The sequence below is a fragment of the Ammospiza caudacuta genome, chromosome 6, assembly GCF_027887145.1.
Source record: "Ammospiza caudacuta isolate bAmmCau1 chromosome 6, bAmmCau1.pri, whole genome shotgun sequence".
Classification (NCBI taxonomy): domain Eukaryota; kingdom Metazoa; phylum Chordata; class Aves; order Passeriformes; family Passerellidae; genus Ammospiza; species Ammospiza caudacuta.
The window spans coordinates 27,229,096-27,246,054 of NC_080598.1; the positions used below are offsets into that span (position 1 = coordinate 27,229,096).

The following is a 16,959-nucleotide window of genomic DNA, read 5'->3' on the forward strand; positions in this document are numbered from 1 at the left end:
CTGCAGAAGCCCTCCAAGGTGCTTAAGGGAAAAGTAAAGAAGCCTTCACAGATAAGCATCAATCACCCATGACCAGCTCTTTCAGTCTGATCAGGTGCAATTTCAAACTACATGGTGCTTCAGTGAGTCTGGAGAGGTCTTGCTGGTATAAACAGAGATTTTTTACAGTAGGAAACTGTGTAAGTTGCATACCACAGGAATGGCTGCATGAACACCATTATAACTAGCTTTTATGGAGAAGACTGTAAGTTGCTACCCAGCTTCCCTCAAAAAACCCTGGTTTTTTCTGCCCAAACCTAAACTAAATACATAAATAAAAAACCAATCCAAAATTATGACTACACCAGGAAAACTGATAACTCTCCAGCTAATCTATTTAGTATTTGTTCAAGTAGTCCAACTTGGCATTTTGGGGCAAGAAGAAAATTCCTTCTGAACTGCTCTATAACTCTCTATATTCTGAGGGTATGGGAGCAAGTCCTCTGTTAGCTTCATTATCATACACCATGATCTCTATTCTTTGGCTTCCTTTATTAACCAATGATTATTTCTGTCCTCACTGTTGTGTTGTGGAATTCATTCACTAGATTTAAGATGCCACAGAAACCATACCATGAATCTGTGCTAAGGGTGACAGGATGGCACAAAGATGAAAAACACTATTAAAAACACAAGCCACACAAGGTAGTACTCTGATTTCCTCTTATCTAACACTTCAGAAAGTAGCTATGGAATTGACATCGGCTGGAGATGGATTTTGATACCAAAGCATAAATGTCCACCAAAGGAGGAGTATAGATTTGAAAATTATTGAGGAACTGCACCCATCTTGAACTCCTGAGATCAAAGTAAAACACCATGTAAAAGCAAATTGACTTTGCAGAAAGTTGAGGCCAAAGCATAAGTACAAGTAAGGGCCTGCTTGCTCCATTCTGCATGAATTCTCCTGATGTAAGACAGTTCCATGTTTAATAAACTAGACTTTTAGTTATTTTAAAAGGTAGCAGCCCAATCATGTTATGGCTGTGGTGACGCACAAAATACTGAAATATAACTGAATACCTGTTCCAAAGAGATTCGACACTGGTGCCATGCAAACAGATTCCCTATTTGCTCATTTCAGCCTTCCTTTGACTGGAGAAATTCAGAGGAAGAAATTTACAACTGGTACTCTGTCATCCAATTCAGTTGCCTTGGCAAGGACTATAGCATATCAAAGACTGAGCAGCTTCCAATATTTTCATCATGGCAACAAGTGAACCTTGTCAAAATTCCCTAATATAGATGAAGTTAGATCATTTGACATTAATGCTAACTCTGCATTTGGAGATTGCTTAGCTAAACCACTTTGTGCTCATTACAAGTTCTTGGCTACAGTGTTGACCAGCTACAGTTTGTTTAATTCACTTGAAGATACACAATAATATTAAATTTGCAGGACATGGTTATTGCAACTCACTAAAGCTAATGTATTCTGGGATCTGTATGGTTTCAACATAGCACTGCACAGAAAATCTCAGGTTCTCTGAAGACATGCAGATTTCAAGAAACTAGACTTTTTGCTTTTCTTGCTATTGTTTAGTGCTGTTTTTACAGAAAAGGAAGACAAACCATATTTCAAAAATGCATTTTTCAGGCTTACAAGACTTTTGGTGTTTGATATTACTGGAGATGCAGACATAGTTAAGGGATTTTATCCTGTAAAGGATAAGAAATCCTATTATGGGATCTTATCAGATTCCATTGCTGCAAACATTTGCTGATTTTTACAGTTTGGCATACCTAATGTAAAAAAAAAAATTCCATCTGTTGGTCTTGTCCACAAGGGAACACATATATTAGGGAACACATCCTCTTAGCATAGCAATTAGAAATGTTCCTCAAGGTTTTCTGTGATTCCTCAACATTTTGCAGCCTAAGAACAAATACAAAAGTCCTTCCAACAACAGAAAACTGGGAAAAAAACCCAAACCAACAACAGAAAACCAAACCCCAAATTCAATTTGGATCCATCTTTCCTTAAAGGTATTTCTGGAAGAAATAAAGTGTTCCTTAAACTTACACTACTTGATTCCAATTTAATAGGAAGCCTTATAGGGTTAGACAGATGTAAGCCAAGAACTCTAAAACTGATGTCCTATATACATGAAGTAGCCTAGACCCATGCCAAAGTGCTTCATTAAAACAAGAACTAAACCATGTGAGTTAGTACCACAGAGAGAGGTACTACTATTCATGAAGTTACCATGTATCCAACACTGGTACTCTTATTGCTGAAAACATCAAAAGCTTTATTGGAGGAAATCATATGTTAAAAAGAAAATATTGCTAACAGAAAATTATAAAACTATGCCTTTCATTCTTAAGAGTAATTTTTAAACTCCCACATACAATATGGGGAAAAACACCATGTACCAAATTTTCTATGCTGCTATGTTTTTCCAAAGCTGCTGTTCTTGAGTGCATTTCTACTGAATTCCAGTTCCCAATTTCATATTACTAAAACAGTTTCCTTCAAAACACTTTGAGAAACTGCAGGAAATCCAATCTTTCAAGCAGGTGACCAAGCATGAGGTGAGATTACTGCTTTATATACACATTGCAGACTGTATGCAAAAGACTGTAAGTAATCCCACTACATCTGTGGGGGATATATCATTATTTATGTTTCTCATCTCTTCCTATATATTCCAACAGTGACTCAGCAAGCACAACTGAGCAATTTTCCAGAATGATGGGGAAAGTTGCTGATCAAACGGTTATATCAGCATTGAATATCTAATTTGCATCACAGCAAACTCTACTACAGACCTTTTCTCAGTGGAAGATGGACAATATAAGATTTCCAGAGCTCCCCAATATTGACTTGAGGGCCCTTGCACTTCTGCAAGGATAGAAACAAAACCACAACAGAGATGCATGATAAGAAATGCAAGAACAGGGCAGGAACCAGCCAATATCACAGATATAAAATTAAAAAAAATAGCAGACTGATGGAGAAAGTAAAAATAAACAGAAGACTCTGTGACATCCCAGGAATGCACATTGATGTGTGATGCACACTGTCAGCTCCTGTCCAGCCTTTCATCCACCAGTATCCCCAAGGCCTTCTTGGCAGGGCTGCTCTCAATCTGTCCATCCCTCAGCCTGTATAAGTTCATACATTTGAAGTCACAAAAGCCTGATCCTAACTCCCAGCTGGTACCATATACTTCTCCAATTTTGTACTAGTAATATCAGCAACTATGATGAAAAACAATAAAAAAATTGCAAGCATAAACGAGAGTTTTACTAGAGTTAAAAACTAAAGCTAGAGAGAAGATAGTACATTCAACCCTAGCACATAGAAAAGGTGCAAAGTTAACTCAGATATATATCGTCTTGATGCTTGTACCATTTGCCACATTCCTGGACTCTGGCTTTTGGGAAATTTCTTTCCAGTTTTATTAGCTATCCACGCCACCTGTATGCAGTTGGCTTTGATCAAAAGGAAGCTCAATTTCATGGCACATGTGTTGCATTTCAACCTTCAAGGCTGTAAGAAAAAATAAAATATACCAAATTTCATAAGGTCTCCATAAAGTAGTCAGCCAACTCTTGCTGCAGCTATTCTGAAAAAGACCACAAGTAAGTATGTAATTTCCATGATGTGAAGGAATAGGAAAGAAGTGGGCAAAGACTGCACTGCTACTCCTGTGGGTCTATACTAGGAGCATCATAATCTGATCACAGTGCACACGGAAACTGTGATTACCTCTCTTCAAAGAGCAAGAGCATAGTGCAGGTCAAGTCAGTATGTAAGCGCAGACATCATGGATAACTACCCTGTGCTGACAAGATGCTGATATCCAGTATTAACATTCATATGCTTTGGCAAATCCTGCAGATTCTTTTGTCACCAAACAGTATGAGAAGTTTCTTATGTGGAGTATATTACCACATAGAGCATCACTGGTAAATACTTTCTTTTAAGTTCAGTTCTGCTACTGCTTTGCTACAATTGTTCCAAGATAATCCTGTTTACAAAAAAGATTTTTTACCTTTTCATCCCCCTTGTATTTCTTTGCAAGGGACGCATCTGAATATCCACTCATTTGTAAGATTCTCAATTGTAAGGTAAGACAATACGACCTTTTCTAATATATTGGCAACATGTACAAACTACAGTGGGAATTGTGTTATTGAGATTAATATATGCATTTTTCTAGCTGTTTACTCAACAGCAATTATCCCAATCAGCATATTTGTCAGGTTAGGACTTGCTGCAATGTTTGTTACAGAGAAATGACTCTGGGAAAATCGGGAGTTCATAGATCTTGGCTGCCATATCAAAATCCCAATGCTGTTTCTCCCATAAAGGAATTCTATAATAAAAACATAGAGTGACAGATACACAGGTACCAGACAAAATTCACATAATTTAAATGTCATATAGAGTTATCCACAACCCCCAGATCTTCCATAGCTCTCATACAAAACACATACCCCATGCACAATGGGCAGGAGGTACTGAAATCCCATTTCTAAGGTGGGCTGGAAAAATTCAATTACAAGAGAGTTTGCCCTTCTGACAATGCTTCTCTGTAGAGGTGAGACTGGAAGGCAACAAAGGGACTAACAGAAAGGCTTTGTGTCCATTAGCAACACTCTTAGTGGAGAAATATGCAATTACTGTAGGTTCCCCAGAAAGATTTATCAACAAATTCAGTCCTGCAAATCCATTGTAGTCTGTGGAGAGACACTTTCAAAATGTTTCTTTCACAGCAACTTATACACATTAACTGCAAAACCTCCTCAGAGCTTCTGGCACAAGTGCTGTGTCTGAGTTCATATATTCACTCTCTTTCCACTGATAACTGAAGAGCAAAGGAGCGGCAGACAGCAGTCATAGGCAGTGCCCCAGGGGTCAAGGAATCCCACGTAAAAGCCTGTCAGGAACCATCAAGCACATTATCCCAGCTGAGATTTGCAGCCCAAAGGGGTGCAGCACAGCTAGGTCATTGACAGCAGCAGCTTGATACTGATCACATGGCTCCGTGCAGTCTTGCATTGAATGGCATCATTTTATCTTTTTCTCTCCATAGCAGAAAACATGTAGGAATCAGGACAGTATTTGAACAACACATGAAATGTTGTGGGTTTTTTTGCAATTGCTCAGAAGATTATATCAGAGAGAATATCAATATTTTAGGTAATATCCTAAGAGTATTAATATCTCACAAATACTACTGATTTGCCCAAAACACAAAGAACTAACACTAAAAAACCCCAACAACCAATGCCCCTCCCCCAAACAGTTGTACTGAAAAATTCAAATGAATGGCTTCATCTCTCAGAAGGGGAATCTGGCACAACTTGTCAAAGCCCTAAGGACCTTCTCACTACTGTTTTTGCTGTTTGTACTGTAATTGTACAAAGTACAGAGTCGACATTCTACAACTCTAGGTGCTGTAAAGTACATGCACTACAATATCACTTCTGTCTTGAAGAGCTTAGACTATCCTTGCAAACAAGACAAAACAAGTTACTCTGAAAAGAGGAAAGATGCAGAGCAGATGACAGCAAGATGATGACAGTGATAAGGCCTACATACACAGATGCAAAGAAAAAAGAAAATTGATGGCTCTAAGCTAACTCTAAGAATCTCTCCTTTTCATAATCAGATAATTCAGCTTATTTCCAGTTGCCAATTAAGGTTGCCTTCAGTGAGTGGCTTAGTTCTCATGGTCATCCCATCTGTCTTGTTCCTGGCCCTTCCCCCCTGCCCTCCTCCCCCAAGGGTATTGAGACATTTTTAAAGAGAAGGACATTGTTTACTCTACAGATTTATTTCTGTTAAGTTGTACAGCAATAAAGGACTGAACATGCCAAAAGTTTGTCTGATACCAAAGCCTGTGTCTATTGCCAGAGAAAGCCAAAGGAGCAGTATCACATTTGTCCCTAAGGAAAGAGTTGAACAAATCATTCCAGCCAATCCAGACAGCAAGAGAAAATGAGGTACATTCATTGCTAGAAGTTGATACTTCTCACCATGATAACATCTTCCTTCCCAAGGATCCCAAGCTATATAGCACTGTCAGTCTTGTTACTAGGAACAAAGCAAATGTTCCTTCCTGTAAAACAAGGCTCTACACAGTGCTGAGCTGGTATTTTGAATTGCCAGGCACAAAACAGATCTAAAAGCTGTATCTGACCCTCAACCCTGTCACACACACCACAGATACCTCCTCAGATAAATACTCTTAAACTGTCACATAAGATCCAGCAGGAGCGTTCAAATTAGAGCCAGCAGAAACACTTTTTAGAGGAAAAGGGGATCTCAGCCATCAGTTTGCAGAGTCCAGTGGAAGCAGTGCTACATCTACAAGCCAAAAGTAAGAGTTTTTTCTCAGTCACGCTCCAGCTAGCAGGTGGTCAAGACATATTTCGCCAGAAACAAAAGAAAAGAAGAACTGTTTTGTGACAAGAATATAGACTCAAAAAAATAAAAAAGTCCATTCTCTTGTCTCCAGTTCACTTGTGTTTGATTTATCAAACAAACAAAGTTATGGAAAAACAGTTTCCTAACCAAGGTAAGTTACAACTGGTTATTATTTCTGAGCTTTCCAAAGAGTCTTGAACAGAGCAGCACATCTACCTGCATGCTGGAAGAGAAAGTTTCAAGCAAAGGGTTAGCTTACAAGAAAAGTAAAATGTACTAGTAGGAAGTCTCTTAATCTGTTTGTTTTTTTCTTGCTGGTTCTTTAAGCTGAAATGAAAAAAAGACACAGACCCTTTTAAGAGCCCAGAAAATATAAAATGGGATGCTATGCACATTCCCTCTGCGTGATCAAATGCATTAGAATGAGGGCCCTGTTTTTCTTCAGTATAGAAGAGATCAAGAAAACAGGATGATAAATAATGTATAGGGGGAACATGTTCCTTTAAGATATGTTGGCACAGACATCAGGCTGGAAGTAGCAAAGCAGCATTAGTGTGTAATTACACAGAGGGTTTTCAAGAGTCTGCATTTCATGAAGACTCAAGAGCAGAGCTGAGATTTCTCAAGCTTGTAATGAACAAATACCAGTAGCATTTCAGCATATCTATAAAGTCAAGATTAGTCCTAAGAGAGGCATAATTTTACTTGTTTAACTAAAAGATGTGGATTAATTGGCAGAGGGGTGATTGATTCCTGTTCCTGTAAGGGTCAGGAGTGAGCCAGATGAGGGAAGCCTCAAGGTACTCCCAGGATTGAAAGCAGATGTCCACATGACTGGAACAAATGAACACTGGAATAAAGTGGGAGAAAAAACTATCCTTGAAGACTAAAACTATTCTGGAAGGAAAACTGTAGAGATCAAGGTTAGTCCTCTGCAATCAGCAATCACAGTGCTAGATGGTGGAGAGCAGTGAAATACATACCCAATTCTGTTTCTTAGAAAAAACTGAAATACTCATTGCCAGCAAAACACTTTCTGCTTGATCCATACAGAACTAAATGACTGCATAATTTTCAATTCTGAAATTTCACTCAGGTATGCTAAGTCCCAACAAACTTTTCTTAATTACCAAAAAAACCCAAGTTGTTGCAACTGGCTCAAAGACTTGAACTGACATGGTAAAGTGGGGCATTGCAATGCATGATGGAAATGCCATCAGGTTGCTCTTCAGCAGTGAATCCAGCAGAGAGGTCCATGGAACACCACTACATTGAGAGGTATGCCCTCTGAAAGGAGTTTGGAAAATATCTAATACCTGTCCTTGACAGATTAATTTAATTTCTGAAAAGTTACAGAAGTCATTCTTTTACACCATAAAGACTTTAAAAAAAAAATTTACTTGTTTGGGCCTGCCAAACTGCCTGCTAGCTTTCTAAATCTGGGCTTGGTCTCTAATTTTAAGTCAGTATAAATAGGGAAAAGACAATTTTAAAAACTGGACATCCTAATACCAAGTCCCTTCATCTCAGATCTGCAGCATACTTCAAAATATGTCCATTCCAATCCTCTCTTTCAGAAAAAAATGGATTATGGAAAACACTAGGACAGTGCCCACAAACCTTCTGGAATCTCACAAGTTATCTTTGAGCTTGAAGATGCTGAGACTTGAAGATCAAGTTTATTTGCTTGGGAAAGAAGTGTAGCCTTCAAAGCACAGCAGGAACAAACATTGAGTGGATGAACAGAAATCTTCTGGGCAGTGAGGGCTCACCACTAAGCCCTGGGAGCCAGAACATATGACATTTTCATAATATGAAACTTCACATTCTACACTCATGTTGGCTATCATTTATTCTCCACTTTAAATGAAGAATCCCACATTTCAAATCTTCACAGCTCTCAAAATTACTAAGCTTGTTTGTGCTCTGGTATGGGGAGACATTTTCATCTGCTGAACTCCAGATATTTTAGAAAAGAAAAAGAAAAAAGGAGAACTACTAGTTCTGTATTAGAAAATGAATGATAAAGAATCCTTTTCCTACAGGAAATATATAATCCTATATTCCTAGATATATAATATATAATAGATAATATTATAATATATAATACAAAATAAATAAATAAATAAATAAATAAATAAATAAATAAATGTATATATATATAGTCCTATAATCCTTTAATGAAATCAGAAACTCCACAAGACACTCACTGTGAACAAGAAAACACTGTAAAAATTGTATCTCTGAAAATAAATGGGAAAAACAGGATCTCCAGCACCTAAGTCAGTCTGAGGGTTTTGCTCTATGGTGATGGCTTTGTTCATTATAATGGTTTTGAACCACTACTTATTCTTTTAAAGGTAGAAGAGGAACAGGAAGTGAAAAGAAAGTGGTTATCACATCAAGATGAAGAAATACTACAGAGCATTTTGAACAGTTTCACTGTGTGAACAACCTCTTGCTCACCATTTAATTTTTGAAGTATATATATGATCAAAAGTTTAGAAAGGACAGAGAAGAGTCAATTTGAAATTAGATGCAAGCTAATCTGCGGAGATGCCTCAATGACAATTTCAGCAGGATATTTCAAAGCCACCTTGCCCTCAACTCCGGTAAAGAAATCCTGTTGCTGGGTGGAGGTCATTGTAATCCTGCTCTTTATCTTTCTTAAGCTCTTGTTTTCCAACTATTTGCTCAGCTGACTAATGTCAGTATTACTTTCTCTGGAGAGCAAGCACATAGTTTTTCCCTCAATAATTTTCTTGCGAATTAGTAAGAAGAGACAGTGCTCATGTCCAGTACTTAAGGACTTACCCAGGTTTTAAGGGAAGAAGGGACATCCTATTAAAGCATTTAACAGAACAACAATCACACAAGGATACAAATGATTCAAATTCATACCCAAGGAAGAATGAGTGCTGCTGAAACCAGCAGCAGTCTGTGAAACAGTTTACTTTAGTATTTCTCAAGCAGTTTGATACTAACAGTCCTGACCAAGAGAAGCAGAATTTGGTTTTCCATGTTTTTAAATCACTGTTTCCCAGAGTGACTGCTTTCCACAAATCTTTGTAATAGAAGAGGTACTGAACTGTACAAAACTCACTACATTTCCAAAACACACTCAGGCAGCCCTTGACTAACCCAGTAAAAACCAGCATTCACAACATAACCAGCACATGTCCAGTTCCATTCTCCATGTATTCTGTCTGTTTCCAAAAGCCCTCCTCAGGCTGGCCCTATTGGCAGCATCCTGATGTACTTACTATTCAGTGAAGAACCTGGCAATGCCATACTGACTAATATCTTCTCTGTTCTCCAGCAGCTGACTCACTGCATCCTCCATGTATGTGAGGACATGTCGCTGAGCTGCAAATAAAAAACAGTAAGAGACAGAAGTTAGAATATAAGGGGCCTTCCCAGAGCCAGACAAGCCCAGCTGTGTGCCTTACACAAGACATCAAGCATCTGTTTCCTCAATTAGAGAGTGGAGGTTTCTTTCTCCCAGAAATAGATAGCAAAATTCATCACCTAAATCCTGCTTTCCTTCCTGGCTACACAGAGTTAGTCATTAACAGCACTGACCCTTTTTTAGAATCCCCTGAGATTTTGGTATTGAAGGAAGATAAGGAGTTGTGAGGCAGTTTCACTGGAAAATGCTTACTCCAGAGGAGTTCCTGTTCTCTGTTCTGGGCCATCTTTCCTACACAGATTGTCAATGCTGTTTTGATGGGGCTGTTGCAGAGCTTTAGGTATTCTTTACTTTCCCCTCTATACCAAAGCCAAGTAGCTTTAAGGTTGCTTTGTAAAGGTTTCCTCCTGAAGGTGCAAATAAAAGTACATCTGTTTCCAAACAAGCATCAGTGAATGTGGCAGGTGGGGAACAGGTCTGAATGCCAAGAGAGATTTATATTGCTCAACAGCCAGTCTCAAATAACTGCCTAGGCCAAACACAGGAGAATTTCAGAAATGGTGGATCTGCCAATGCTTCACCACAGAATGACACTCACTTATAAGACTCCTGAGCAAAGACAGTTTGGTGCAAGACAAACTGTTTTGCTGCTTCTACAGGGGGCAGACTGTACAAAACAAGCATTTGCCAGGGAGGAAGCAGCACAGATTTACCACTGAGTCCCTTTGATGTTTTTGGCTAGAAACCAAGCCAGAGCAACAAAGAGCCGAGTCTGAGGTGATGTGCCAGCCAGCAAGCAGTAGACTTTCCAAATCTACAAGTTCAACAATCAGAAGACAAGTTACAACGAACCCAGGAAAATCATTCCTAACCTGGAAAGTACACAAACCCTGTTCCCAAACCACACACCTCCATCCTAAACACGTATCCTACTGTACCTTTGCAAGTAGTGTCGTGTCCTAAAAAGAGCAGGAGAAAACCCTTAAGGAATATAGGAAAGGCAAGGGCTGTTCTTGCTCCTTGCCAATCTGCTCCAGACATGGCAGAATCACCCCCTCACCAGCAACTGGCCAACCTCAGACCCACATCAATATTCTCTAAACCATTTTAATTTGTGTTTAATATCCTGGTAAGCATCAAGCCTGTGCCACTTGATACACAGCATGGAAGGCCCTTTCATCTTAGTGTGGGGTGGACTTCAAGAGAAGCCCGGAAACGATTATTCCCAGTGGATACAGTGATTAAAAGTATGCGTGAATATTGATTGCTATCAGGGGATTTCTCTGCCTAGAACACTTTTCAGGACAATAGTAAAATTGGTTAAGCACACCCTGGAAAATACCTTGCAGCTGATAGCAAAATGGTGAGCCAAAAGTTTAAAGATATTATCTGGCACTAAAAGATACAGGGCGTAGCTTTATTTAATTATTTTAATGCAAAGGAATAAATTTAATTTATGTGAGTGGTTAAAGAAAAATAGCTCTGCGCACCTGTGTTCCCCGAGGGAAGAATGAGTCTGTGCAGCTCAGTCATAGGCTCAAGATAGCAACAACTGGGTAACTTTACTTCAGCCCATCCTTCCTCCCTCCTCCTGAAGCAGTCCATCTCACACTCAGCAATTGTCTCCCAAGGCCCCTCTTGAGGTGTCACATGTACCAGATTATGCCAGGAAATGGTACTAGCAGACAGATTTCCACTCAGCCTGCAATAAACTTCAGCTCAACTGCAAAACCATTCTCAACACTTTATGGGGAAGTGTATACTCCTTTCATAGAACAGTCCCTATCAATGAACCATATTTCTCCTTAGCGTCATAAACCTCCCCTAAAAGCCTTTGGGAATAGATAGGCATGGTCACACAGTGCTACACAGCACCATGTAGCTGACCTCTATAATAAATGCCTTTGAATCTGCTCCTGGAGAATAAATTAACTTTCAACACAGAATTTTAGACCTTTCAAAATGTACACAAAAATACATAGGTCATTAGCGAATACAATTGCTTGTAAAAGGGTATTTCTCTTAGGTTTTTTGTTGCATAGCCTAAGGATCCTGGCGAAGAGCCTCTATACCTATTTCCCAGAAGAGTGGGTAGAGGTGTGGGGAAGGGAAGAAAACTATGAGCAGAGAAATTAAAAGAAAATAGCACTTTAAATCTCCTTGAGAAGTCTCTCTCTTTGTCCCTTTGGCTGTTGTGCTCTTTCCAGGTAGCACAGTTCACACTGCCAAACCAAATTCCAGCTCTGGCTTCCTGTTCACTGACTGCCCAGTTCCATGGAACGATGCAAGTAATATGTTTTATAACCCAACTAATGCTATGCTATACAGGAAAGTCACAGAACAAAATGTAATTTGCAGACAGGTTTTAGCAGGATAGAGAGGCAAAATAAAGTGCCAGGAGTCTGGTTATAGCAAAAGAGTAGTTCCTTAATTTATACAAGTGGTACTTTCCATAACAAACACTGGAACCATACCGGAACATTAACTGTTTATGCAAGCATAGTCAAAAATCTGTGGAGTTCTAGGCAAAATAAATGAGATTATTCATACATTTAATAGATTTTGAAAATTCAGGGATAATGATGTACTGGTTGCTTGTATTTTGAGGCCCTCTTTGCAATAACAAGGCAGCAAGTCCAAATCAGAATGTAAAGCCCAAATACTGTGCTATTACAGCTTTCTGTCTCTACTAATTTTCTTCCTGACAGAACTCCAGTATACTGCAGTTTCCACACAGGAGGTGTTACAGCAGGACATCATCCTCAATATTTGTTTGTTTCAGGCTTATTGCAACAGAAGTTGCCTACTCACACAGAACTTTCCAATGCAGCCTATATTCTGTAAATATAACAAAAACTCTCAACTCTGAAGTCCCAAGCAAGTACCCCAAACAGGAAACCAGTGTGCCTGCCACACTCATTTAGTAGGTGCCACTCTTTGCTGTCAGGTTTAAAAACTAACAGTTGGGTTTCACAAAGGAATCTGACAGAGGAAGTTCACAGAGGATTTTTCAGGCAGCCCATAACCTGATATTAAGTAAATACCTCTTATCACTAAGCCACTAGCAGTGATGTTATACTTGGAGACTCAGTCCAATCAGCAGCAGCACATACAGCTCCTCCAAAGCTGCCCCCTGCAGCACTTAAGGGAATGGCCTGTGATACTCACATGCTCACACCCCCCCATCACACACATGCCCAATGATTAAAATGAATCTTTGGAATGAACGCACTTTTGGGCTGAATGCAAATTCAGGGCTGAGCAGTGGCTGTTCAAGTATGGCCAGACCAAGTCATACAAGTATAAGGCATAATGAGGATTATATCCACAATCTCTATGGATTTCTCTACAGCACATTAGACAATCATAACTAATTCAATTTAGCCATAGCAACACCAAATAATTTTGCATATGTATTTAAAATAGTAAAAATGGTCTTTTTATAAGCTACCAAATTACTTGTTTCAATCTTCTGATAAGAACAAACAATCCACTACTTTGTAGCTTTGATTACACATGTTGTAAGAACAAACATTGATACTTGAAAAGTCTTGAAGGAAAATTTCATGCAAATAATATCACTGCACAAAACTGAATATATGCACTGACATGATACTGTGTATATGCAATGGTTTTACTATCCAAGTGGATAACTCTCCAGGAGACATGACTTCTTCTGAAACAAGAGCTGTCTAACAAAGCAATTTGTTCTGTACGCACACAGAGGTTTTTTTTTTTTTTTTTTTTTGATTTAAAGTTGGGGTCATTCCTGGCATAACTGAATATGCTGAAAAATCAGGAGTGGGAATTCCTGGATAAGACCAGCTCTCCTTACTTATTTGCCTCCTCCTCAGCTGAAGTGCTGAAAATACACACTGCCTGATGCAATTAACGTTGTGATTAATTTCAGTTATCAGAAGCTTGAAAGCATAACAAGCTTTAATGGACCTGGAGTATTTCTGGTATTTTTAATCTCTGAGAACATATACTGAAAGAGTATTTAGCTATTACCTTATGCTCTCAGAGTACTTGTTCTAAACTGGAGCTTAACTAAGGACTACCTTATTACACACATTGGAAAGATACATCCATAGTAATATAAAATCAATTTCATGCAAATATTACCAAAACAATAATGATGTCAGAGAGAAATAGTAAGGATATAAAGTGCAACAACAAAATCACATCAACTCTGGAAATTTTTCCAGCATCAATGGTTTTTCAGGATGCTCATTATAATCTTTTCAGACATTATTAAGGACTCAATCTCTTCAGATATTGCTAAGAAATGGCCTGGGAAAGAGAAGTGAGTGAACAAAACAATTAACCTAAATGCTACATCCCTGTACTGTCATAGTTCCTTCCAGCTTTGCATAGCTTCAGAGTGTAATTTCCTATTAACCCCCAAAAGCAAAATGTTTTTTGAAGGACAGAACATTTAAGTACAAGTAGACCTTATGATACCCAAGGTATCACCCAACATGAGACGTGCTCTTACTCAGGAGCACATGCCAAGGGGTCACACACCATAACTACAGTACACTTCATATGTTCCAATTTTCAAACCACTTTCAACAAAAAATTTAAGAAACATTTCCATTTATAATTTAGTCTTGACCATAGCTGAGAATTTGGTTCAAACAACGAGCATAATACTGCACACAGAGTAACTCAATTGTGCAAGTCCTTCCAGCAGACTGTTTCCTGCAAGTTGTCATACAGCTGCTAGAAACCACCCCCCACCAAAGCAAATCGTTGAGTTACCTTCTCTTTTTTTGTTTCGTTGGGGTTTTTGGAGGTTTTTGTTTAAATCTAAAATTATTAATTGTGGAAGAAATTGTCATTTCAGTTTGTTATAAGGCATTAAGTAGCCTAATGGTTCCCTACCTATTCACGCTCAGAGGGACATATGCAAAGGACTGTACTCTCCAGTTGTGGAACTCTACCTAATTCAGGATCAGATTTCACCTGCACCTTTCAAGTTAAGGTGGAAATCCTGTGGTGCAGCAGCAGTATGGTGGTGAAATCTCCATCTTTTGGACAAAGTATTAGACTGACTCTAAGAAGATTCAACTACATTGAATCCTTCGCTCTTGAACACTGAATCTTTAAATATTGAAGATTTAACTAACATTTCTATACGCAAACTCTTACACATTATACTCAATCTACATTATAGTTGTCCTACCTGTGCAACAGAGCAGGAAATAAAATTTTTAAATAGGCATTCTCTTCTCTTTTTCTAGACCATGAGAGCTTTAAGTCACAGTGCTCCACAGAAGTTCAACAAATATCTGTACTAAGTGGAGAACCAGTGTCAGCTGAGATGTCTGGATAGCAATGTAACCTATGTGTTGATTATGCTGTTAAAGGAAATTATTGTATTTGCACTTTCCAGATCAATATTTCTTAAGGCTGTTCAGAAGAAGAGTAAGCCTTAGGCTTCAGCAAAGTCTCCACACAACTTCTCTCTTGGGAGCTACTCAGTTTTGTAAAAGAATGTATACTCTTTCTAATCATTAAACCCAAGACCTTTTATGAGAGATGAGGAAACACAACTGTGTTTCTGGCACTTGATAGGCCCATGCTTTACTGATAAGGCACTTTCCTAGCATCTTACATGCCTTATATTGGCAAAGAAGGACAAGAAACAACATCCTGAAGCTGGGTGGTAGAAGGCAAGAGAATACATAGAAAATAGAAGTTTGGAAATTTGCAGTACTCTACAGCTTTTTCTCCATAACAGCAAATGGGAGCAGGGAAGTAATACAATATGAAGCTTCAGAGACAGCTGCATGAGCAGAACAATACCCTAAGTGCTCTGCTGCCTGCTATAAATAACTGAGCAATCACCAGTTATTAAACCATAATGAGGAAGCCATGAAAAATGTCCCAAATATGCCTCATTTTGCCTACTGTAGGTTCAGTCTCATCCATCAAATGAGAAACACATTATCATCACTGTACCCAAGCAATAAATGCTGTTTATTCAGTGAAACTACTGTTTATAATGTCCTGCTTGTAACAACATCATCTGCACTGTAGCCTTTCTGCCAGTTCTGCAGACCTCATCTCCATTCCTATTCCCTAAGTAAAGGTCATCTCTTTGCTTCTACCTACTGTCTCATTGTGGCATGAGACGTGTTGCCCTGATTTTCGCATTCCAGGAATTTTGGCATAACAAACTTTGCAATTATTTTTCATCTTAAGTGAATACTATATTCTCTCCCTGTTCATTTCTGTTTTAACTCACAACTGCTTTTATTTCCCTCTTAGCATTCCAACTGGTTGTAGAAGAATTATCTCAAATAGAGCAGGAAATAAAATAGCAAGTAGCACATTATGTTATTCTGGCTGCTTAATTTATGTGATGGCCTGGTTTTGATGATAGAAAGAGAAGAGGGGAAGAAGGGTTTGGGTGACTTGCCCATTCCAGCTCAGAAATGGCAGGGTCATCTGCTCTGTGAGAGTCAGAGAATACCTTAAGTGGCAAGCTAAGGCAACGCAACTCCAGAATGAAATTACAGAAAGTGAAATTTGTCACAGCTCCTTACAGCCCCACTTCAGACAACTGTACTAACAAGACCTTGAGGTGCACAATAGAACAACCCAAATAATGGTGACTTCATGATGCCAATGCAGAAAACAGAAATGCAACTTAGAAAAACATGTGGGGAGGTGTGTTTGTTTGGGGTGGGAGGAGGGGGAGTTGGGGGTTGTTTTGGTTTGGCTTTTAACCATTTTCCTACTGCTAATACACACTAAACTCCTTAGGATCTGTGAGCAGTTTGGCAAGTTACAAAGTCTCGTGAAGGCAGAAAAACTGGTTTTCATAAAACTTTTAGCTAATAAGAATATGCTTCCTCCTCTAATAGACAACAGAAACTGCAATCTAAACCCAAGGTATACTAAGTAAAGAACAGAACAAACTCTTATACAAGTTATTCTTCACCCTAATATGGTCACATGTCTTTTTCTGACCCCAATGTCAGAATAATTTAGAAAGCTGTACAAAATGAAAAGGGAATTCCAAATCAGCATGTGGAACAGAGATAAAAGGAGGCTCACTTAAGTGACTAGTAAAGCTGCTTGCACCTAACAATCTTGTACAGATAAGAAATCTCTCTCG

The 16,959-nt window shown here is 38.8% G+C and overlaps 1 protein-coding gene across 1 annotated transcript in view; it reads right to left on the reverse strand.

The window, feature by feature from the left end:
• The window catches only part of CSTPP1 (centriolar satellite-associated tubulin polyglutamylase complex regulator 1), a 79,348-nt gene that overhangs the window by 60,745 nt on the left and 1,644 nt on the right, over positions 1-16,959 (reverse strand). Inside the window, exon 2 of the mRNA XM_058807319.1 lies at positions 9,685-9,787. Within this exon, the coding sequence (XP_058663302.1) occupies positions 9,685-9,787 (103 nt within the window). The remainder of the gene's footprint in view (positions 1-9,684; positions 9,788-16,959) is intronic.